This window comes from Parus major, chromosome 1, assembly GCF_001522545.3.
Source record: "Parus major isolate Abel chromosome 1, Parus_major1.1, whole genome shotgun sequence".
In the NCBI taxonomy this organism is placed as follows: Eukaryota; Metazoa; Chordata; class Aves; order Passeriformes; family Paridae; genus Parus; species Parus major.
In genome coordinates, this window is record NC_031768.1 from 103,600,790 (window position 1) to 103,625,189 (window position 24,400).

Genomic DNA, 24,400 nt, shown 5'->3' on the forward strand with positions numbered 1-24,400 from the left:
ACTGAGGGGAAGCATTACTGTCTACAGATATGCAAAGGGCTGTTACAGAGATGACATAGACCAATTATTCTCATTAGAGAACAAGAACAGAACAAGAAGCAATGGGTTTAAGATGCAGCAAGGGGGAATTTAGATTAAATAATAGGCAAACGTTATAACTATTGGAAAAGTTAGGCTACGGAACAAGTTTACAGTAAAGTTTGCAGAATCATCTTTACTGGAGAAATATGTGGCTGAGTTGAGACTCCTGTCTGTTGTGGAGGAAGGCCAGTCCTCCGAAAGGCTTCCTCCTTGGAGATCTGTCCCCTAAGATAAGACAAAACTACTTAGTCATGGTGACTCAGCTGTGGACCCCTCCTGCTTCAGGACCCCATGTTATCTCCCTGTTAACTATTTGGTCATTTTACCCCAGTCTTAGACCACTGGTCCTTTTCCTTATTCTCCTCTCCTATAAAAACCCCAGCTTTTGCCCAGTTCAGTGGAAGTTCATCACTGGCCCCCTTCGCTGAAGCCTGCTATTAAAGGATGGATCCCCGTGGAATGCCACACATTCTCCCATCTCTCCTCTATGTGCCAGCTGGGTAACCCATGAGCAGAGCTGGGCTGATCTGAGCTGATCACAGAGCTGAACACTTGACACCTCAGACCATGCTCATAAGGCTTACCCCCTGCTGGAAACAGCCCAAGACCCCTGGACAGCCGTTCTTCGTGGGACCCGTGATTATCTGGGATAATCGGTGGCAGTGCCCGGGGTCGGACAAACCTCTGGAACCAGCCACCAACAGTCTGTCATGGCTAGGCTAAGACTAAGGACATACAGAGCTCTTCTCCAGTGCACAGAGGTGATCCTGAGCCTTTCACAGGCAAACAAGGATGGCTCCTAATACAGAAAGGAAGATGAGGAGTTTGTGTATATGCACATGATTGTGTGTGTTTATGATTACCGCTGTAATTAATACTATACAACAAAAAAAAGGCTATTAGTAGTCACAGCCCTTATTGTTATTCCATGTTTTGTCCACAAACACCATCTCTCCACATCTCCACATTGGTCTTTCTCTAACAGCAAGGAAGTCATGACTGGGACATCATTAAAACTGTATATACATATTTGGGTTCCAGTTCTAGATTATTTGTCCCACGGGATGGTGAGCAGGGCTGGAAGCTCATAGGGCTTCATTTACAACCAAAATAACACATGATGTGGCAGTGCCATGGATGTCCAACCCTGTTACTGCCATGGAGGCTACTGTGACTGCTCCATCATTCACCTCTATGCCTAGTTCAGATACAACTGCACAACACCAGGTCCTTTCTACTCAATGGTTACCTTAACTACAAGCCAGAAATCAACAAAGGCACAGGTGGGGAACTGCAGGTGGAAATGGAAGCAGAGTCATTCCCACTGCTACCTGCAGTGTTAGTGCAGAGCCTGAGAAATGCCACAATGAAAATAGAGTGCAAACAGAGAAATAGCTGTGTCTGAAGCTCAAATATTACCTTGAATTCATATTATCACTACCACTTCTGTGAAGTCCTAAATGCTTTGAAAATTACACTTGCAAGTAAGCGCTGCACTATCAATACATTTGGGGAATCTTTTGTAAAACATTAACTTCACCTTTTGTGAGTAAAGGGATGTCCAGCCCAAACCAAAAAGGATCCCTCACAAAGTCTCCAAAAACTAATCTGAGAATTTTGAAAATTTTGGACTAAATAATACGATTCATGTTGACGTACCATTTAACCTGGTGTGAGGCTTTATGCTGAAATTTTATAAATATACTTGAAACACCAAAAAAAAAAAAAAAAAGTGATCTTAGGCACAATGTTAGTCCAAAGGTGAACACTGTAAAGAGTGACAGTGTAGTCAAGTACAAACCACTTATTTGCTGCTATACTGCAGCTGCTCAGAAACACTCCTCTCCTTGCTGTAGGTCACTGCTTTGGAGAGGTTATCACTACTGACCAAGCTCTTTGCAACATTTTTTTGAGGCTATCGTAAAGGCAAGCAAGAAGCATGTGCTGATAAGGAACTGATTTGAAATGTCAGCCTTATGGGAGGAGGTGCCAGTACAGCTGGCTATTTTTTTTTTTTTTTCCTCAAGTACAAGAGGATTAAAACCTTCCTGGTCAGGAAGAAAACCCAGAGGAAAAGAAGCCAAAAGTCTGAGAGGGCTATGAACCTCATAGCTATAGCAATAATTTTGCAAATGACTAATAATAAGGAGTCGATAATCCAAAGGATGATCTCTGAAGTGAAGAGCACCAAATTACTTTGGGAAGAAAATCAATTATCTCCTTTTGTGGCTGCACAGCCTACAATATGCAAATGCACAGAACTTACCATAATCACAGAAGTCTGATTATCAACTTAGAAGAGAAAAAAACAAGGAATTTTACAAGAATTGCTCAAAAATATCCTCTCCATGAATGGATGTGTATCTGCTTTATTGACACAGCTGCAATGTTATACTAATATTCTTCATCACAAAGGTTGACAGCCGTCCAGAGATGTCAACATCTATGAAAGAGATGCTGCACTATGGTGAAAGCAGAATGGGGCGACCAGGTCTGGAAGGCAGCAGAGAAATCAAATTATCATCAAATCTTGTGGGCAGTTTTTTCACATCTCTTCTCTTGCTGAGTGGTGTCTTACTCCATAACTGGGTCACTGAAATTAATGGATCTACTTGCAAGTAAAACAGTAGTCAATGTGCCTTAGAGAATCAGAATCTGACCCACAGCACATATTCAAATGTCACCTTGTGTTTTAATGTATCTCATACTTGAGGAGGTTTAAAAATGATTATTAATTTAGAAATAGACTCCTTATTGGGATCAGGCTCTTTTTTTTCACTAGAAGCACAAATGTCTTTAGAGGAGATGTCTGAACATTTGTCCACTTGTTACTAAAAATCCTATTTCCATGCCTGTGTAATCCACATTCCCTGAAGGTTTTGAGAGCAAGGAGCTTATTGTTGATGAAAAGGGAGAAGTGCAGCCTAAGGGCTGCTTTGGAACTCCAGATGGACGGAGGTCTCCAAGGGGAGGGGTGCATTCCTCGAGCATCTGCTGGTGAGCCAGGAAGACTCTATGGGACAGACCTTATACACGTTGCGGTTAAGCATCGGGTTTAGGGACTTTGGTTAAAACGCATTTAACCTCTGGATTTAAGAATAAAATGCTATTATCCCTATTGGGGGATAACTGACAAAAGCACTGTATCAATTGTGCTTGGAATGATGAGTTTCCCTAATTACAAGCACCGCCTTTACGACCACACTGGGGAAGCCTCTGAAAAGACTCGGAAAGAAATGAGACAAGGAAAGTTTTATCCAGAACAGCTTATTTAAGAGCAAGGATTTTTCTCAGCCTCAGCGTATCCCTGGTATTTTCTAAAAATGGGAACAGAATGGTGTCACTTCTGAGTTGCTGAAAAGAGCTGAAAGTACTTGGACTCAAGCCACAGAGAGAGAGCAGCCCAGCTGAGGGACATGGATAAGGACCTCCAAGCCTTATTACATGATTTGAGAGAAGGCACAGACACTTCTCTCAATGTTAAAAAAAGGAAAGCAAAGCGGTGAGAGATCTTTGTGCCACACAGGTGAATTTCCACGGTTCTGGACAAAAAATTTATAGACTTAACACAGAAAATGGAAAAAGTATTTGTGAATTGCCTCACTACTTATGTCTCTGAGAGACAGACTGGGGTTAAGACTTCACTAGGAGGAAAAAGTCTCACCTAATACCATTTCACTGTTCCTTAAGCTTATTCAGTGACTTCTTTTATATCTGCTTTTATACCTGCTCTTCAGAGACACATGGGGTGATTAACACCACCGCAGATAACTTCATTTAGTGTCCCAAGCTACTGGGATATGGCACTAAGATGAAGCTATTTAAATATTCTTTTTAAGGTAACTCCTGAAGCCTGAATACAGAACTTATTAATACCTGCAGTGGTTCACTGAAAGCATGATGAGGTCAAGAAGCTGCAAACTTGTCTGGTCCAAGGTCCACTGAAATATTTGTGCTCCACAGGCCACCTGCAATGAAACCAAAGATTGAATCCAAGGATGGTTTGAGTCAGGCCATGAAAATCTGGTCTTTCAGCCTCTCTCTTTGCTGGGTTGTTGCTGCTGAGTAAATTTTCAGTCCTGAAAATTAAAGTCCTGAAAATTAAGTCCTGAAGTAAACTGATACTGCACTGGCATAAGTACTAAACCTTCAGTGAGGGAACTCTTCTTTTTACATTGGGCGAAAACTACAGCCAAACGGCCCTCAAAATCAAAATTTATGGCAAAAAAAAAGTCAGCCATAGCTGAGAAAGCTGTGAAAAATCTACTGTGCATGTGGTGCCTCAACTATACTCTTCACTCTTTTGGAGCAGCACTGAATTTTGACATCTTGTCAGCACCTCCATGCCCCTGGGCATTGCTTTGCTTAGGTTCATTCCCTACAAGAATTGCCATAGAAATACATTGGTCTGCCTAATAAAGCAAGCTGCAACAGCTGTCTCAGAAGCTGCTATGAAATATTTACATACAATCATTCTCTGAAGTCACTTATGGCGTGCATAGGCCTTAGAAAAGTTTGGTCCTATCATCATTTTGTACAAGTTGGTCAGAACTCTGCAACTTGAAAATCATTGTCCTCTCCATTAGCTTCTGTTCTTGCTCTTATTGTGTATTTGTTTTGGTTTAGGGTAAATTTGGGAGAAAATTTTTGAATGGGATTTTTTAGAAAGTAAATTTAAGTGGCTTTTCTTTTAACTGGTTTGGGAAAAGATTTTTTATTTTTTTTTTGAGAAAAGTGGACAAAACTGTTTATTTAACAAGTAAAGTATTTACAAGTATAAAAATTAATAATATTTAACAACAAAATTTTTGTTACTTAAAGAGATGACAAATCTAAAAAAGTTTTTGTTGTGGGGTGTAGTTTGGCTTGTTTAGCTCTTTATTAGTTTTTTTGGTGCTAGTAAGTGCTGAGGTTTAGGTTCTGGTGGGCTACAGGTGTGAATTCTCAGTGGTTTTTATGGTTTTTAATTTAGAGTAGGTTTGAAAAGATTTATGGAAAAAGAAAAAAAAACATAGTCTGGGGAACTTTTTTGTTTTAGCTAGTTAAACATTAACTGAAAGCAAAGGAGAGCTCTGTCTTGCTGTTTGGCTGTGCTGCAGAGAACACAGACAGGAGAAGCATGTGGGGCAGTGAGTGCCATTTCTGCAAACAAAACTGTGCACCTCTTCCTTCCCCCCTTCACTCTCAGAGCTGTTCTTAAAGCTGCAGAACTCAATATCCAGCATAAACAGAGCAGACAGCTGGGGATACAAGCATCATAACTTCACCCCAGGACATATTGTCAACCTGAAAGCCCAGTCTGAGGCACCCACAACATTTAGCCTCTTATAAGACAGACCTCATCAAGAATTCAGCTCAGCAAATCTTGACAAGAATTTTTCTTTTCAAGTAGCAGACAGACTATGTATATATATTTAAGGATAACATGGGAGTTGGTTGCCTTAGTAACAGGATCTTTCAGCCATTGCATTTAGTATTTACTCAGCACTGGAAATGTACACTGTATTGAGAAATAATACAGTATTTTTATTAGTCTACCCCTGTGTATATGCCCATCAGCAGCAAGTGCACACTGTGTAGTTTGACTTTCCATTCCTGAGTTATGTGAAACCTCTGAGAAGGGAGCATGCAGAAATGAAACCAGGGCACCTGGTGCAATGTATTTTTGTTACAAGTGTTTTGAGAGGGAAAAAAAAAACCTGTTGTGAGAGTTTAAAGCACTGAACTAAAGATATTCCTTGTCTCTCAATAATATGGCCAGAAGCAGAAAACTATAAAAGCATTTCTATCCCAAGGTTTCATACTCTGCTGAAAAAAAATCTATAGAAAATAGTCATGAAAGAGGATATTTGTAAAGTGGCAGTTTCCACAACTGCATTAATGTGCAGTACCACTTAACAAGCGTTAAAAGGCTGTTTTACTTGGCATTTGGGGTGATGAAAGTGAGTGTATATACATTTAAGGTGCTATTTCAAAGCCTGCTTCACTCTGAGTGAAAAAAGGCACCAGTTACAGCTGCACCAATTAAAATGCAAGAGAAATTAAGCAGAATTGAGCCATTGAATTTTGGGACCAGCCAGGATACCAAAAGGTTTATATCTCATCCTGTTCAAACATGCCATGGGATTTTTCATCCTCCCAGCAAGACAAAGTTGCCTTCAGGTGCTAAGCACAAACCCATGACCTCCAGGTGCCCAGTGCCTCCTGTGAGGGCACAGGACTGCCTGGGAACAGAGTGGATCTACAACAGCACAGAGTCCCCTCCTGCCTCTGGGAAGTGCAGAGATGGGAACTGCTTTGCTCCAAAACAACAGGCAGAGACCCACTGGGCTTTCACAGATTTTATTTCAAGACCCAGGAACAAAACCAGGCTCTTCTGCTTGGAAGGACGATTGCAGGTCATCCAGGACCTTATGGTCCCAAATTTTAAGGGCTGAGCTGGAGAAGGTTTAATCATGTGAACCAGCCTGGCAGACTGTTTTTTCTAATAGTCTATGCATTACCTCTAGCTTTTATGGCAACCCAGCTCTTGCACTGATAAGAAATCCACTCCTGGGCTGCTCTTTCTCATTATAATTTCAGAAACTGTAAAACACTTCTGTATTATAGCAAATTAATATCTCATATGGCCTCTGTCACAGTGTTATATCATACCCTTACAGGATGATGGACTCTGGTCTAATACAGCTTTTCCTTCCCTAACTACTGCAATCCTATATCCATTTCGCAATTCAGATGGAACAGACCCTGCTCAGACAGAAAAGAAGAATGTTACAATCTCATAGAATAACTTAAATGTAATTACAAACAGAATATTTATTCTATATTAAAAAAAATAAGAGCTGGAAAATAGATGTGGAAAAGGCCTAACCGTGGAGAGATCAGGTTGAACCAGACAGTTCCGCTGGTTTAAAGCACCACCCAACAAGTGCAGGCTTTTCCTCCTATCATAAACAGTTTTCTCCCCTGTCCTGGCTTTGTCAGGCTTTTTAGCACCAAATATCGTTGCACAGATGGATTTGCAATGGACTTTTGGGTTAACTGCTGAAAAGGAGGCCTGAAGACTCTGCTACCAGCCATCATTCCTGGGCTTTGCACTCCCCCTAGAGGGGCAGGAATGTGAATCCCTGTGCTCATGTGCAGGGCTCTGCTGATGCTCCAGCAGCTGGAAAAGCCAGTGGTGCCACACCATGTCAGTGCAAGAGAGCCTACAAAGCACCCAGCTGGATGGGGATAAGCAACAGGAGGAGCAGAGAGGTGGATCCATTATCCAAAAGAAATCACTCCCCTCAGGTCGATTAAATGTTCGTGTTTAAAAACAAAAATGCTTTTTTTCCCCATTTCTTTTGCCATCCTTCAGTGTAATATAGAGAAAGCTTTGTATTTCTGTGAAAAGTGAAGGGGAAAACAGGTAGGCAATACAAATTGTTTAAAAATGGCATAGAGATGGCAAGCTGCTTTTCCTGACAGGCCCTCCATGAATCATTTCATTATCAGAGGCTGCAAACTAAGCTGCATTTTCTCAGGACTGTCTTTTAAAGGAAGGGCTCCACTCCTGTTTATCACACACTTGAACTAAAATCTATCAATTTGCAGTAAAAAAAAAAAGGAGTTCTGAGAATTGGGAAAAGGTTTCAGCTAGCAGGAAAAAAAAAAAAAATTATTTCCTTGTTCTGCTCAGATTTTAGGGCCACAGAATTCAAAACTAAAATATGTAAAAGTCGCACAGAAAGAGGCTTACCAGCATAATTCTTACCCACACAAAAATCAGAGACAAGAAACAAAATGGCAGTGAATTACTAGCCCTCAGTGACTGCAGATAACACAGAAATCAATGTTAGTTTATGGGAGATCACCTGTACAAAATAAAATTATCAGAGAGTTTTATCTATCTGGCTCCCAATACCATACACTTTGGAACTATCCAGACATGCCATATTTTCCATATAATGACCCAGAATGTGCAATCCAGCTTCCAAAAGCTGTGTATTAGTAGCTGTGACCACACAGAGCATGATATACAACTACAGTTTTGCTTTCAATTAATGTAGTAGCAACAAAGATGCAGACAGATCTTGCAATTTGGGTTATTCATTACTACTGAAATTTCAACACCTTTCTTTTCTATTTGTTTTATTTTGCTGATACACATATTGCAAGTTTTTTAACTGTATTTTTTTTTTTGATTGGCACAGCACTGTATATCTGTCTATCCTAAAGTGCTTCTGTCATACCTAACTGCTTCTGAAATGAAAGCACAGACGATGGTGACTGCAATAAACAGCAGACAGACAAGGACAGGTAGTTTGTTGTACTGTTCCTTGGATCCTTTTCAGCAAAGTGAGCGCAAAGTGTTGATGTTGGATGATGTGAACTGAATCTACATCTCCTCATGAGAGACAGGACAGCTACAGTGGGGGTAAACAGGTAAGGAGAGAAGAAAAAAAAAAAAAAAAAAGGTAAGTTTGTTGTTCAGCAGCTGAAGCTGTCAAGGTCCTTAGGAAAGGGAAAATCTGAAAGAATCGACATCTGTCAGCTCTGCTCACTTTGGGACTGAATGACAGCAAGGGAAGAGCATTATACTGAGATGGGAAACACTTGGGACTTCTCCAGATGAAGAGATGCATTCTCTGTCCCAACAATTCAGCAGAAACTGATATACTACCTCCTTCTGAGACTGTGAAATCCCTCCCTCACATTGCTTAATTGCAGCTGAGGGTGCTGTGGGAGCACCATAGTGTGATGACAGTCACAGAGCCCTCTGTGCTATGTACTGCAAAGAGAAAAAAAAAAGAAAAAAAGGCAGTCCAGCCCAATGAGACTGTTTGCACACAGTCAGAAATGTTTCTTAGAACCATGACATAAACATACTGTTGCATTTTTATCAGTATTTTCTATTTGGTACAAATATTCTGAAGCTTAAAGGCTCAGCGCCCACAAATATGCTGGCACACAGATTTCGCATATCTTGTAAAGTCTCTGCCTGTCCTTGGGTGTGCATAAGCAGTAGCTGTTTTTTCAAACACTTGCATATCTGAGCTGCAGAACCGAGCCAAGAGCATGGCAATGAATTATGGGCTGCATGAAGGTGCTGATACAGTCCAGCAGACCTACACAGAGTGCAATCATTCAAGAAAGAGAGAGGAAACTGGCATGGGACTTTTATTTTATTGTGATTGCACAGAAAGGCTAATCTCTGCTTCTGTGGATGGATCATTTTCCCTAGCTGTACACCCTTCTTCTGGAACAGCTCTAACTTTACAGTATCTTCTTCCAACAAACTTCTCTCCAGGCTAAACAGACACTTGCTACTCACATGACAGTGCACAGGGGAGTGATGCTGAAAAAAGAAGACATGGTGTGGCTGACATCTTTGCTTGTCTTGTAAGAGTAATCTGAGTAATGTCGGAATGATTCCATCAATACTGTCAGAAATAGGTTTAAGAGCCCTCCAGGTAGGTTGCAAGCCTTGGCACAGGGAACAACTAATGCAAAGTGGTTGCCAACTGACCAGAGGTTCTGGGAAGGTACAAAGCAACACTAAGGACCTTGACTTAGGCTGATGACACAGTTTCCTTCTTCTGTGTCTCAACATTTCTTTGCCTATTTCAGAGGGTTTGGAGTATGTAAGAAACACAGTGGGCACTGCTGTCAGATGCTATTGGTTTTACATATGGCACTCAGGAATGACACCAAACTGAGTTTGTACAATGCTGGATGAGCTTGCTCACATCTCAGTTGTATCTGAACCATTCATCCACTAAACTGAACTATGCTGGGCATTTACACAGTAATGGCAACTCTTATTCCTGCAGGACAGATGTGCACTACAAAGATCATTAGGAAATGCCACTGCCACCTTGGCCAATGAGCAATTATAAATGAGGACACTTCTCTCCCATCAAATCTTTGATGATACTGCTTAATACAGATTCCTAAAAATAATGCAAGAAGGCTGATGTTGTGAGATCTCTGAAACAATGTTTGAGACATCTTTTTCCAAACTGTATTGGCCCTCCAGGCTTGTTATTTATTCTTGAGTCACTGACCTTCAGTGTTCCTTTGCTTCACACAGTGTAAAGAAGAACACATGCTGCTACCTATTATTTTTTCCTGGATTGGAAACAAAATGGGCCATGGAGCTAGGTCTTCTAGGAAAATAGGCAGAGCATAGTTGCTCCTGGAGTACCATAACAGTACTTCTAAGTGATGACTGTAATAGATCTTCTGTGCCAGTCAAAAGATTCACAGTAAAGGCTCAGAAGTTCTAATCCAGTCTACAAACCCAATGATGTACTGCAGGTGATACCTCCAGGAAAAGAACAAATGTAAAACAGATACTCTTGACACTTCAGCCTCAGTACTCCACGAAAAATAAATAAATAAATAAATAAATAAATGAATAAATAAATAGAACAGAACTTTCCTCTATCCACACATATTGCAAAATTTCTCCTCTGCCTGGGGAGCTCACTGTTCAGGCAGCTTTGAGTGCATTCTTGTGTTTATCCTTTTGTTGTCATATACAATAGACCAAATTGACAAGCCTGACTGACATCTGTATGGCTTTCATATACACAGCAGCAACATGAACGAGGTAAAGTGGCCTCTTGGGGGGCTGCTGGAGCTCTTGTTCATTATCATTATCACCATGATGATTGGTGCAGATGATGAGACTCCCAGCTGTCCCATCCTTGAGCTCTGCAGCCCTTCACACAGCGTGGTGCTGCAAACACTGCTACGAGCGATCACTTTCCCTGTCACCCTGTGCTGTACTGTTCTCCCTGCTCCACACAGGACATCCAAGCTGAGCAGAAGGTGGATGATGTGTTCCAGGCACCAGCACAAATCCAAGCCAAGCCATGATTCAGGCCCACTACCCCAGGCTGATGTGGCTGGGGAGAATTCAGCCAAGCTCACAGCTGCCTTTTGGTATTGTAACACTGGCCCACTTCACCGTGGTGAAGCATGAAGAGAAACTCTCAGTTACCAGACCAATAAGTGCCAAACTGCTTTGCCTCTTCAATAAAATGTCTCTGGTTTTTATTTTTCACCCCACAGAAAGCTTTATCAGCATTCACACCAACTGAAATTCAAGTAGAGAAGTGGGACAGGTAAAAAAAAATCAGTGAAAATCTCTTTTCTTTTCCAAACTGTTTTTCCTAGATATCTACTGGATTACATTATACTGGTATCACTGCAACTGTATTCATGAAAGGGGAAATAGTAATTTCATTGTTAACCTCAAAAATTATTTCATGAGGGTTCGGTGAGATGGGTATGTTAAAGCAGTTAAAGAAACTGTAATGAAAATGTGGTGCCATTTTCATGACTTACGCCTTTACAAGACTTTGGGTAACTACTGCTAAAGGTTAATATGCTTTATATGAATCTGCAGGTATCTGTCAGACACCAAAAGCAGTCTGGGGAGGAAATGCTCCGTGGCAGAGACATCTGCTGGGAGCTCTTTGCACTCCTCCCACGCCTCATGGTTCAGCTTTTTGGGGTTGTGAATCCTAGGAGAAGCCTTGTCCTGCTCCTGCTGCCTCCAGCTGGGTGGTGAGTTTGCGGCTGATGGAGAATTCAGCACACCCCTGCCCAGCCATGGCCAGTCAGCCACTCAAAAGGAGCCAGAATCTTTAGGCTGTATGCTGGAATTTTAATGGAAACTTTTGCAACTAAATTAAAGGCTATGCTCCTCTATCCAGCTGCCTGACATTGAACTGTCTGTCAGAGGAAGGCTGCTGAAATTCTTCCCTTTCCCAAGCATAGACAGCAGGAGAAGATCAGTGTTTTAATTGAGGAAAGGAACTATCAGGGACCTCTGCAATTCTGACAACACAATAAGGCGCTGGTACCTAAGTTAGAAACTGAAAATGAGGTTTCAGATTTTAGCATCTTCTAAATTCCTAGCATCGATCATCTCCCTTCTCAGAGAGATATTGATTCTATTCTCCACCTACAAAGTGGATCTCAATCCCTCTTTCCCTTCCTCCTTCATAGTGGGAAAACATGGACTGATCATCCTGGGCTGATGGGTTCACATTGTGCGTCGAGCATATCCCAGCATCCTGTGTTTCAGTTTTAGACACTGGCTTTAAAATGATTGAGACAATGCAGAAAGCACTCACCCAGTAAACCCTAGAAAGACAAAACCATGTTTTGTACATCAGCAGAAAAGAGGATGCTTTGCAAACTCAATTGCCTTTTCTCCAAATGCAAGGATACAGCTGATGCAAAGCATCCTGCAAATGAAAACAAGCTGTATTTGATTCCACGTACACGGAATGCTTGAACTGTGTTTAGCACATCACAGGTGTAGGGTTTGAGTGATAATCCCCAGTGTAGCAGGATTTTTCCTGCAGACATCAGTTCACATCTGATGGGAGACTGTTTTAAAACCAGCCTCTGCTCTTACATTGTAAGAACAACTCTCTCCCTCAAGCTACTTGCAGGCAAAAACATGTTTACCTCCACCTATCAAAGCACCAGGGGAAAAGAACAGCCCCTTGAAGGAAATTAATCCCTGAAAAGCGTTTGAAATGTTATAAACAGCTTACTACCAGAGTGAACAGATGCACTAAGAAGGATAAACAAGCATTTGCCCAGCCCCTTGGAGGGAGTTGGCCTCAGAGGCAGGCGGGTGTCGGGGTCCTGGTGTGTGGTGGCCAAGGGCCACTTGATGTGGCCCAGCCCAGGTATCCAAGGCAAGCAGCTCAGGACTAGCAGCCCCTGGCACCACAGCACCTCATGCACCCTCACTCAGGGGCATCCAGAGAAGCTTTATCACAGCTTTTGCAAAGCAGTTGTGGAGGTCTGAATTTTCACTGCCCACCCTCAGGTGAGGGTGCTCACCACGGAGGATGTGCCTTGCTTACAGGGAAGTGGCAAAAGCATTCCAGGAAAACAAAGGCCAGCCTTCCAGTGTCTGCCCCAAACACATTTTTGCTTTCCCCATGAAGCACTCTATGGAGCAGGAGTTACCCATATCTTTTTCTCCCAAACAAATAAGCCTCTCCCTCTACTGCCCAATGAATATTGAAATATTCTGTGCAAATCCAAGCTGTCTTCTCCAGAAACACTGAATGTTCCCTGCTGTTCCTGAACAACCCATTCCTGAGTGTAGCACTTGCTCAGATAATGGAGGAAAATGGACACAGGCCTCCCTCACAAACCAGAGTAGTTAAAAAAAGGTGATACAGAAGACACAGTGGTAATGCCCAATTACCATTACAAGGGCAAGATCACTAGGGTTAGTTCTGCCTGTTTTGCAGATGCATGACAAGTCTGGCATCACTGTGCAGAGTCCAGGCATATCCATGAGCAGGTCCTAATAGGTCATGGAGAAAATATGGAAGGAAAGAATTAGGCATTTCTGGACTTCTTCTAAGCATATGTGCTGAAGACCATGTGTTCCCTTGAAATGACTACAGAATACGTGTGGTGGACTGAGCCTTCAAACCTTGCAGCAGCCCAAACCAGCGACAGGGGAGTCAGTGGCTTCTGCAGAAGCTTCTGGCATGGCAGAGCTTTGCTGCAGGGCAGAAAGCCTGCTGAGATGCTCCCCTTGACTTGACTCCCAGGCAGGTGGCCTGTGCTGTGTAATCCTGCAGGGAACAGCCAAGCCTCCAGGGAGTCAGTCAGGTGGGGAGGCTTTGATTGACACACTGAATTCATTAAGCTGCTTTGCTAAGGAGAAATAGGGAAATACGAAAGGGCATTTGAGTTCTGTCCTTGGGCAGGGATGGTAACAAGTGATCCTCAAGTCTTTTAAAGGTTTAACCTCAAGGACAAAAACCAAAGCCTGGCCTCTGCTCCAAAAAAGGAAGAAATCTCTGAAATGAGGGGCTTGTATCAGTATTTCTTAAAAACACATCCCTACATATCAGAAGTCTGCAGTGTCATATTTCAGATGGTCCTTATGTATTAAAAAATACCTGCTATTAAATATAAAAATTATGAGCAAAATACAGTTTGATCATATGCCCTGTGTGTGCTAAACCTGTTTTTCTGCTCACCATCCACTGACAGTGGCATAAAACACAAAGTTCCTGCTCATGAGTTATAAGGATGAAAAAATACTGTAAACAACGATTACGAGTTTTCCCCCACTTACAAATGAGCACAATTACCGTGGTCCCACTTCAAGAAACTTTATTAAAGTATGCAAAAGAAATTAAGTTACCTAAGTAATTAGAAAACAGTCAGATCATGAGTCATTAAGGAGGCTGAATGGTTCAACCTTCTCTTCCCTTTCCAAAGAGTTTCCACCTTCTCATGCTGAGAATGATGCACATCACTATATGTTAACCGTAAGTGGAGGACAAATACATTTTTTACTATTAAGGTAAAGTGGTTCCACTTTCTTTGCATATAGAAGAAGCTTTTAAGAAGTGAGCTCCTGGGAATTACTTTTGGGTTATGTATCTTTCCATCACTTAGGAGAAAGAGAGATGCTGAAGATGATAACTACAATAGGATTTAGCCTACTTTTCTTCCACTATGCAATAGTGCGCATATTTTCTTCCACTATGCAATTTGCTACCAACTACTCATTTATGGATATTTTCTATTTAAAAAGCTTCTAACTTGGACTTCTGCCTGAAACAGAACCCTGCTCTGCAAGAACCTGAAAATCCATTACTCCTTATGAGAGTGGAGTGGAGCAGAGCAGAGGAGAGGAACAACTGATGAGAAGCAAACCCACAGAGTACTTCACAGTGCATTTCTTAGAGCAGTTACCAATTGTGCCCCTCCAGGATGCATTTGAGGGGCAAGTTTCACCTGCATTGTCCTCACTTGTATAAATGCCAGGTGGGCAAGAAGGAAATCTCCCCTCACCAATAATAAGAGAACTAGGTAACTTGTAGCCAGTGAACTGTGATTGGTTTGCTGAAATACATATTTATTGTAAAGTTTTGAGAATCGGTGTGCTTGATTTGTGGAAAGCTTCTGCCTTGCGACCTGCACAGAATAAACAATGTCTCCTTTCCGAACCTGGCTGTTGTCCGTGTAAAAGACACCGAAACCCTTGCAGAGGAGGGAAGTCGGTACTTTCTAGCTGAAAACCGAGATGGGGATAAAGAAAGATGCTCTGCTTCGGTACTGCCACAGCAGCGGTCTCTGACGCCTCACGCCGGCGGGAGGCCGCAGAGCAGCATGGCGCCGGGGCTCCGGACTACCGCTCCCAGTAGCCATCGCGACGGCCCCGCCCGGACCTGCGCATGCGCCCCTAAGAGGGCACGCACCACCTCCCCTGCTAACGGTACCGCGCCTCCCCGCCCATTGGCTGGTACCCGCCGGAACCGGCCGCGCCGCGATGCGCACAGGGAGTTGTGGTTTCTTTGCCCCCAGCAGCTGCTGACGTGAGCGGGGTGAGCGGGATACGCGTACTACCGTTCCCGGCGTGCCCCGCGCGGCCCGGAAAGAGCCGTCAGCAGCTGGAGCCGCAGGCAGACATGCCGGGGCAGATGGCTGTGCTGGGTGAGGTGGTGGTGTGGCTGGGCTGCGGGTTTTGCGGGGCTTTACTTCCTTTCTCGCGTCTTTCTGCCGCCGATGTCGCCCCGGGTTTGCTCTCCAGGGTGGCACGAGCTCTGTGTCTCCCAGTCCAGTTCTGGGCTTCTCTCTACGGGAGAGACATGGAACTCCTGGAGCGGGTCTAGCGGAGGGCAGCAAAGACGATGAGGGCACTGGATCTTTTAGAAGCAAAGGCTGAGGGAGCTGGGGCTGTTTAGCCTTGAGAAGAGACGGGTGAGAGGGAAGCTTATCAGTGTCTGCAGGGAGAGGTCAGAGCATGGACCAGGCTTTGCTCGGTGGTGCCCAGCAATGGGACAAGATGGAACTGATGCACAGAAAGTTCCTTCTGAACTTGAGGAAGAACTTCTTCACTGTGCAGTGACCAAACACTGGAACAGATCATCCAGGGAGGCTGTGGAGTCTCCCTCACTGGTGACATTCCAGAACCATTTGGATGCAATCCTGTGCTGTGTGCTCTGGGATGATCCTGCTTGGGCAGGGAGGTTGGACCAGATTGTTGTCCCTTCCAACCTGACCCACTGTGGGATTCCATGAAAGCCAAAGTGCTCAGTGGCACATTGCTCAGAAATGCCTGGGAAGATTTGCAGCCCAGAGCAAGCCAGGGCTTTCCAACCAGTCTGTTTGAAGCACTGCTATGACCACCCTTCCCTGCTGGGAAAAAAAAAAGAGGTCACCCAGTCTTTGAAATTTAACTTATTTGCAATTTAACTTATTTGAAATATAACTTATTTATGTCTTGTTGAGATTTTGTTTGTTGGTGCATTTTTTTGGTAATTATCTGAGGTTATTACTTGATGCTAGACTTTTGGGTTTCCTGTGTCCGATGATTATAAGTAAAATTAAAAGAAAATCAACCAAACAATGAATTCTTCTGCACATAAACTGGTTTTTCCTTGGGTTTCAAGGTACAGAAAAGATTCAGAGGTGTGAGGATATGCTTTTTTTGGAGCTATGGCTGAAACAGAATGAGTTAGTATGAGAGAGGGTTTCTCTCCCCTTATTTTTGGACTTCTGGTGAAGATGGAGGTGTTAGATTTGGGAGTTTGTCATTTAACTGTGATTTTGGACAGTCCTATTAACTCAGTGTCCTTTAGGGTCATTTATAGACAACTCCTCCAGAAGTACTAATTAGCCTGTGTTATTGCAGTAACATGCAGAGAGAAATAGAATTATTATAGTGTGGTGATATTTTTGGCTTGGCAATCTCTTGGGCCTTTTTTTCCTCAATCAGTTTAATATTTAATGCCTAAAATTCTCTCTGTTGAGAAGGAAATTAAAAACTAATTAGGTAGCTAAACAGGCTCCAGGGTGTGAAATAAAGCTGCAGGAGGTGCAATGTGTCACACCGTGTTGTTTGCATTGACTTGTATGTTTGCAGAGTTGATCCCCTAACCCTGCTGTTCACTGTTCCGTGTTTCAGGCTCTGCTGTGCTGGCCCTGCTCTTAGCCAGCTACCTGGCACAACAGTATCTGCCCTTGCCCACCCCCAGAGTGATTGGGATTGACCTCGGCACCACCTACTGCTCTGTTGCTGTCTTCCTGTCTGGAAGTGGGGATGTGAAGGTCATTGCAGATGAGAAGGGGCACAACAGCATCCCCAGTGTTGTCTCCTTCACAGACACAGGGGTGCATGTGGGCTATGAGGGCCTGGAACTGGCCGATGCCAATCCTCAGAACACCATATATGATGCCAAGAGATTCATTGGGAAAGTCTTCACTAAAGAAGAGCTGCAGAGTGAAAGCAGCAGGTATCCCTTTAAGGTAAGCAGTCAGTGCCTTCAGTTGCCTCCAAGCAGTGAGGTGCAGGATGCAATCCAGGCTGGGCATGAACAGCCCCAGAGCAGCCCTGGGAGAAGGACTTGGGGGTGCTGGTGATGAGAGGCTGGACATGCCCCGGCCGTGTGCGCTGGGAGCCCAGAAACCCCCCGTGTGCTGGGCTGCATCCAAAGCCCCGTGGGCAGCAGGGCAGGGAGGGGATTCTGCCCCTCTGCCCCTCTCTGCTCAGACCCCACCTGCAGGGCTGCATCCAGCCCTGGGCTCCCAGCACAGCAAGGACAGGGAGCTGCTGGAGCCGGGCCAGAGGAGACACCAAGGTGATCAGAGGGATGGAGCAGCTCTGCTGTGAGGAGAAGCAGAGACAATTGAGATTGGCTTGGGATTGGAGAAGGCTTTGGGGTGAACGAATTGTGGTCTTCCAGCACTGGAAGGGAGCTTACAAAAAAGATGGAGAGATTATTTACAGGGACCTGGAGTGACAGAACAAGGAGGAATGGCTTCAAACTGATAGAGGGTAGGTTTAGATTAGAGATTATGAAAAATGTTCTTTACTGTGAGGTTGGTGAGGCACTGGCACAGGTTGCCCAGAGAAGCTGGGGATGTCCCATCCCCAGAAGTGTTGAAGGCCAGGTTTGATGGGGCTCTGAACAACCTGATCTAGTGGAAAGTGTCCCTGCCTATGGCAGGGGGTTGGAAGGAGATGAGCTGTAAGGTCCCTCCAACCCAATTCTATGACGCCTGAAATGTGGTTGATCATCTTGTCAGACCTTGAGTCATTTGGCTTAATCTGATGTCCCTGAAAACTGAAGAAAATGGTTGTGGAAGCTGTGTACCCCTGCATGAGAGCTGATAATCATTTTCCAGAGAACCCTGTGTTTTCCTATTCAGAAATTTTTTTCTGGGTAATCTTCCAGTCCTTTCTCTGAAAGGATAAATTTCAACTTAAAATGCTATTTGTGCTTTGCTGAAACTTAGTTCTCCCTGAAATTGTAAAATAAAAACACAAACAGAAATCAACAAACTGCTTCCCAAAATAACCCAAAAACCAAAACCCGAAAAGGTTTTAAAGTCACATCTTCTCTGTCCCATTGTGTTTTTTCCTTCAGCACTTTACTACTTACTTGACCAGCAGCAGAACTTGAAAGTTACTTTTAAAAAAACTAACTTGCATTATATGAGCATGGCGCAGAATTGGCTGGAAAAATAAAAAACAAAAAAATGTGTACTGGAAGTGGTCTTTGAAGTCTTTTTAATTTTTAATATTGTTAAGAGAACCAGTTTCAATACCAAGCTGTTTGTTTCCTTTCAGAAACCTGAAAGGTAACCTAATGACTAAAAAAGCATCCCTTTTGTCTTTGAATGTGGAAGTTGATTGCACAGTATCTAGGTCTTAACTTTTTTTAATGTGTTTTACTGGGGCACAGTGGGTGTAATTTTTTGGATATACTTTGACCCCTTAAGTGGCATGTTTTGCATAATCCTAATCAAGGAATAAAAGTGATCCAGAAATGCCAAAAGCACGTTTGAACTTTTCCAGAATGAAGAGACTACATGCAAATAAACATTTAGTGGGAACAGGGTGAGGGAGTACAGGAAGATTTCTCACTTGGGGGTTGTGTCACTTTATCCTTCTAGGTTGTCAACAACAAAGGATTAGCTGAATTTTCTGTGACAACTAATGAAACCTTTCACATCACTCCAGAGCGCATTGGCTCTAAGCTGTTGCTGAAACTGAAGAAAATGGCAGAAGCCAACCTTGGCATGTCCATTTCCAAGGCAGTCATCTCCGTGCCAGCAGAGTTTGATGAAAGGCAGCGGAATTCTACCATTAAGGCAGCTAACCTTGCAGGTGATGTCTCTCTATTCCAGAGTTTATCTTGGAGACCTTGTGGTCTATTTCACTAACAGTAAAGCCTTTGTGAAGGATATAGAAACAGTGAATCAGTGACAGAGAAGCTTGGAGTGGATTTATTGTGAGTAACAGCTGAGAACTTCTGAGTACTGACAGGTCTAGCTGGCTAATGCGGACATAGATGGCTGAAAGTAAGTTTTACTTCAGGGAAAATAATCTTTTTTATAATCTCCAATTAGGGAGACTCTATAGAGCACCCTTGGACAATCATTTAAGCAGAAATAGAATGCATGATATAAATCTCCTTAGCAAGGTTTCTCTGGAAGCAGTGTGTTTGGGCACATTATGGTTCGTGATTTCACCCTGATGCTGAAGCAGTACTATTTTAGGATCAAGTAAAGAAAAGAGTTCACTGGATATTACTGCTTATGAAACTACTCCTTTAGATCTGACACTTAAACCCAAAAAGTATTGGCAAATGTCATTCTGATCTAAGAACTGCAGTTTTCTGAGGTGTACCTGAGTGTTACTTCTTGTCTCTGCTCTTCATAGGGCTCACCGTTCTGCGAGTAATCAATGAGCCCACGGCTGCTGCTATGGCTTATGGGCTCCACAAAGCTGATGTGTTTAATGTTCTGGTGGTGGATTTGGGTGGAGGAACCTTGGATGTGTCTCTGTTGAACAAGATGGGAGGGATGTTTGTCACACGAGCCATGGCAGGTAAGATAAATGCTTTTGTTTCTCAAGGGGTTCAGGGGAGGCAAGTGCACCTTGTAGTGCAACCCCTTGAAGTTGGAGGGATTTTTTAAAACATACCAACCATGTCACAGAGTGTTTTCCCAATGCATTCTCAGCCGATTTTCATGCAAAATTAGGTTTGTGGCTGGTTTCAGCAATTAAGACCAGAGTCATAGGTTTTGGCTGACCCAGAGGGGTAAGTTGTGGTTTCATTTTATCCATGTCTGTTAACTTTTGCACCCATTAATAAAGTGCAGGTGCATGTTACAGTTACTTTGACTGGACTTTTGCAGAGCTGGAGTTGTTTAAAATCTTTCTGTCACCTTTGCCCAAACTGGGAATATAGTCAGATCACTAACCAGTGCTTTGGTGTGTCCTTGCCTTGTGTTTGGTGCCAGTTCAGTTGAGCTGGGTTTGGGAATGCATGGGCTGTTAACTCACAAGTTTTGTGATTGTTGTATGAATGATTCGTCCCTGGGCACAGAGCTCTGGCAGCAGTGTTTGGTGAAGAGACAGCTGTGCTTCAGCTGGCCTGCATGCACACATGGCTCTGTGCAGTGCCAGCTGCCTCTGTTGCCTTCAACAAGTAAGTTCTGATGTGAGCTGTTGCTGCTCAGTCCAGTGAGAGTGAAACAGTGAGAAAGATTCAGCAGCTTCACTCTGATTTAGACAGAGGTCCACTGAGTGAGTTACTGTTTTCAGTCAAAACAAAACAGTGGAAATCATTACCCATCATGTATGCAGTGGACAACAATTTTGTCTCTTGTCACAGCTCCGTGAGCTCATGTGCTTGTGGTCCTTCTGTGATTGTTCTGGCCCTTGAGCACCATCCCTGAGTGAAAGAGAAGTGTGCTGCTTTCTGGGGCTTTCAAGGTGCTCTGTCTGATGCCTTCTATTCTGGTCTTTCAGGTAACAACAAACTTGGAGGACAGGATTTCAATCAGAGGTTGATGTTGTATTTATATGATCAGCTCCGCCAAACGTATGGTTCTCTGCCAACACAAAAAGAGGAGGTTCACCGCCTCAGGCAGGCTGTGGAAGCTGTTAAATTAAACCTGACTGTCCATGAGGCAGCTACACTGAGAGTGCTGTTGACTCTGCCAGCAAACAAGCTTACAAGAGGACTTGCAAAAAGACGGGTAAAAACAAACAGTGAGCTACAAGGTGAGGTTTCACAAGACACAAAAGGCCTGAAAAATCTTGGAGACACTTCCAAAGTAGAGGATGACTTTGTCGAAGTTGTGTTTGAAACAGAAATCTCTCGGAAGCTGTTTGAGACATTAAATGAGGACCTTTTTGAGAAGATTCTTGTGCCCATTGAACAGGTGTTGAAGGAAGGGCACCTGCACAAAGCAGAAGTGGATGAAATTGTGTTAGTCGGAGGCTCCACACGGATTCCCAAAATACGTGAGGTTATTCGGGACTTCTTTGGAAAGGAGCCCAACACCTCTGTAGATCCCGACCTGGCAGTTGTGATGGGCGTAGCCATCCAAGCAGGAATTCTTGCTGGGTCCTGGCCTCTCCAAGTCAGTGCTATAGAAATTCCTAACAAGCATTTACGGAAGACTAATTTCAACTGAAAAGAAACTCTTCTCAGTTGCCTTCCAGCTCTCCAGAAGGATCCATACTTATCTGACTGGCAACAGAACTTAATTTAGCTGCATTCTATTAAATTTTCACCTGTTCCAGTTAGATGTTACTGGGCACTTACCTGTGCTAAAGCTTGGTGTTACTTTAAAGGTACAAACAAGTTCTGAAGTGTGCTGTGTTTACTTGGAGATGGGATATTGGATGAAAATGCCAGTGATGACACACACACATTTTCTTGCTAAATTTTATTAGCAAATCCTGGAGCAGTGTGTATTTAAAGTATAAAGGGAGCGTGACCAAAGGTTTGAGATGATGTGGTACTAAGGTATTCCTGGGTCCAGTGTATTTTCTTGGAAGGACTGTGAAGCAGCCTTAACGCACAGGCAGTGTTCAGTTTACACTTATTAGATTGAGCCATTTGAGGATTTAAGCACCTTTCCTAAAGGCATCTTGCAGCTTAAGTGAAACTGAGGCATTCACTTGATTCTTCTGCTGTTCATAACAGCATAGTGGTATTGCTGATGCTTTGTGGCAAACAGTCCCATGATTAGGAAACCTTATTGAAAACGTAGCTCTTGCCAGTGCAATTTCTTGGTCTCCAAGGGCTTCGTTCCTGACCTGGCTGTGATGGTTAAACACAGGTGCTGCTGTTTTACCACTGGCATTCTCCACAGAGAATGAGGGTATATTGCCAAATATTCATACCTGCCCCTGCCTTATTTTAAAACTACGGAGATTTTATGTATCTTGAAGCCACACCTGCCTGTCTTCCCTTGCATTTGACCAATATGAATTTCATTGTTGTGCATTTACAAGCGTGTGACATCTTCTCCATGAAGTACCCCAAGCCATACTGTCCTTAGGGAGAAAGTGTGGGACAGAAGGGTTGAAATGTAGTTCCTGTAGCCCTAGTAAATGAAAATTGACCCAGCTACTTCCTGCTTTTCAGCTCTTACGTGGTTTAAGTTTTGTCATATCCCCCTCTAAACTGCGCAGAAGTTGTAGCTGTCCTATTGGGAAAGGAGCAGTGTTGTGTAACTTGGGGTTTGAGGTGGCATTTCCTAGGACTCTATTTTAGGCAAACAGGTTGCTGTCCAGATACCTTGAAAATGTGTGAGGGGAACAAAGTTACTGACCTGAAAAAAAAAAAAAACCGAATTGGTGACAGTTCTCTCTTTGGAGGGATTAAGCAATAATCAAACAGCAGCTGAATTATATTATCTGCTTGTAACTTCCTACCAAAAAAACATATAATTCAGCTAAGACTGGCTTCACCATCCATCAGCCCAGTCTTCATCAGGTAAGCTCTAATAACAGGTGGTTTTAAGGATTTTCTTGTCTTCTCCAGAATAATTTTGCATTAACCTTGTTAAGATAAAGTGTGGGGCTTAGATTTATTGTTTTAACCTATGACTATATTAAAATAGGCTTATTACTCTCCTGGCAGTAGGCCTGATTTATGGCACTGCCATAAATCAGTTGTGCTGATTCAGCTGTTTGCATAGCTATTGTCCAAATGCATCTTTGAAGTAATCCAATTAAAAACCTCTTAAATTGAATCATAGTTGCACACAGCCATTCCATCAGCATTGTTTAACTTGACAGAGGATTCCCAAAGTACTGCTGACATCTGTTTAATTTTCCTGAGTTGAAAACCAAAGTTATTTTTTTATTTGAGGATTCTTCTTTTCCTTTGTGCCTCTTTGAAAGTGACCCCAACTAAGTCTGTATGGAACTTCCAGTAAGTAAAAGTCTTGCAGTGAGAGAAGTGCCTCTTCAGTGACACCATGGATGAATGCCACTGCGCAGTAGAGTCCTCAGTTGCTGTTGGGGGCCTTTGCTTTGCAATATAAATGTATGTGTTCAACATCTGTACCAGTGTCTTTAGAGTCATTTTGGCCTTTCCTTCTGCCCTGCTGTAAGTTCATCCCAAAATCCACTGGCGTTATGGTTGGGCTTTGGTCTTCATGCCTTTAATGTGCTGTGTAAAACAAGCAGACTGATATAGAAACAGAACCACATCACAGTGAAGTTAAATGATTAAAAGCTTTTGCAGTTTTGGGACATGTTAGGTAGGAGATGTTAAAACTCTCAAGGCAAATAAATTAAGTACTTTTTTCTTTCACATCTTCCTTTAGCCTGGGGGAGTTAAATCTCCTTCAGTGTTAATCTGGGAACTGGAAGGGAAGCGCAGGTTGTTTACTTGTAGAAACTAAATTCACAAAAGGGTATTTATTCAGATTTCTATACAGGCTGGATTTTTTAGTAGAGAAGTTACTGTACACTGGATATCACAATGCATCCTTATTTATTAAATTTTCTGAATTATTTATTTTGTGTCTTTTAATACTGTATTTTGGCACAAACAATGGAATTTTAAAGACGAGTCCACTGCACTAAGTGGAAATTTCCAGGTATGCACATGGGCTGCTTACCAAAAGGCTCTCTGTAAAAAAGTTGATATTTGAAGGCTGAAATCTTTCTGTAATCCTTATGATTGCCTTTAGTGGTAGGTGTGTAACAAATTTCTCTAGCTAAGGTTTATTTGGCAAGTTGAAATTCTGAAAGCATCAAGTGACTTCAACAATTGTGTATTCCCTAATTGTTTCCCAGTGCAGATGATGAAATTCATTTTATAAATAACATTTTAGATTTTTTTAATAAAAGAAATTTCTACCCCTTGGATCTGTCTTCTTTCACTTTCTCAAGGAAATTCTGGCTTCCTCAAATTCCTTTGAAGTGTAGAAGATGAGGTTGGGTTCAGCTGTGAGAGAGTTTCTACTGTGTTGTCTTGAGGAGCTGCAAAGTCTGCAGAGCCTGAACAAT

At 42.9% G+C, this 24,400-nt stretch overlaps 1 protein-coding gene across 1 annotated transcript; it reads left to right on the plus strand.

The window, feature by feature from the left end:
- Positions 1-15,475: 15,475 nt before the first annotated feature.
- Positions 15,476-24,257, plus strand: HSPA13 (heat shock protein family A (Hsp70) member 13). The gene is made up of 5 exons (XM_015644989.3): positions 15,476-15,564; positions 17,039-17,379; positions 19,030-19,243; positions 19,799-19,966; positions 20,894-24,257. Exons 1-5 carry the CDS (start codon positions 15,540-15,542, stop codon positions 21,562-21,564), a joined length of 1,419 nt encoding a protein of 472 aa, XP_015500475.1. The 5' UTR covers positions 15,476-15,539; the 3' UTR covers positions 21,565-24,257.
- Positions 24,258-24,400: the final 143 nt, after the last annotated feature.

Excerpts from the sequence above, each read along its gene's own strand:
- HSPA13 (XM_015644989.3), top strand. The coding sequence starts at position 15,540 with ATGCCGGGGCAGATGGCTGTGCTGG. Across the intron at positions 15,565-17,038 it reads GGGGCAGATGGCTGTGCTGG|GCTCTGCTGTGCTGGCCCTG; the intron begins GTGAGGTGGTGG and ends TCCGTGTTTCAG. Across the intron at positions 19,967-20,893 it reads TGTCACACGAGCCATGGCAG|GTAACAACAAACTTGGAGGA; the intron begins GTAAGATAAATG and ends CTGGTCTTTCAG.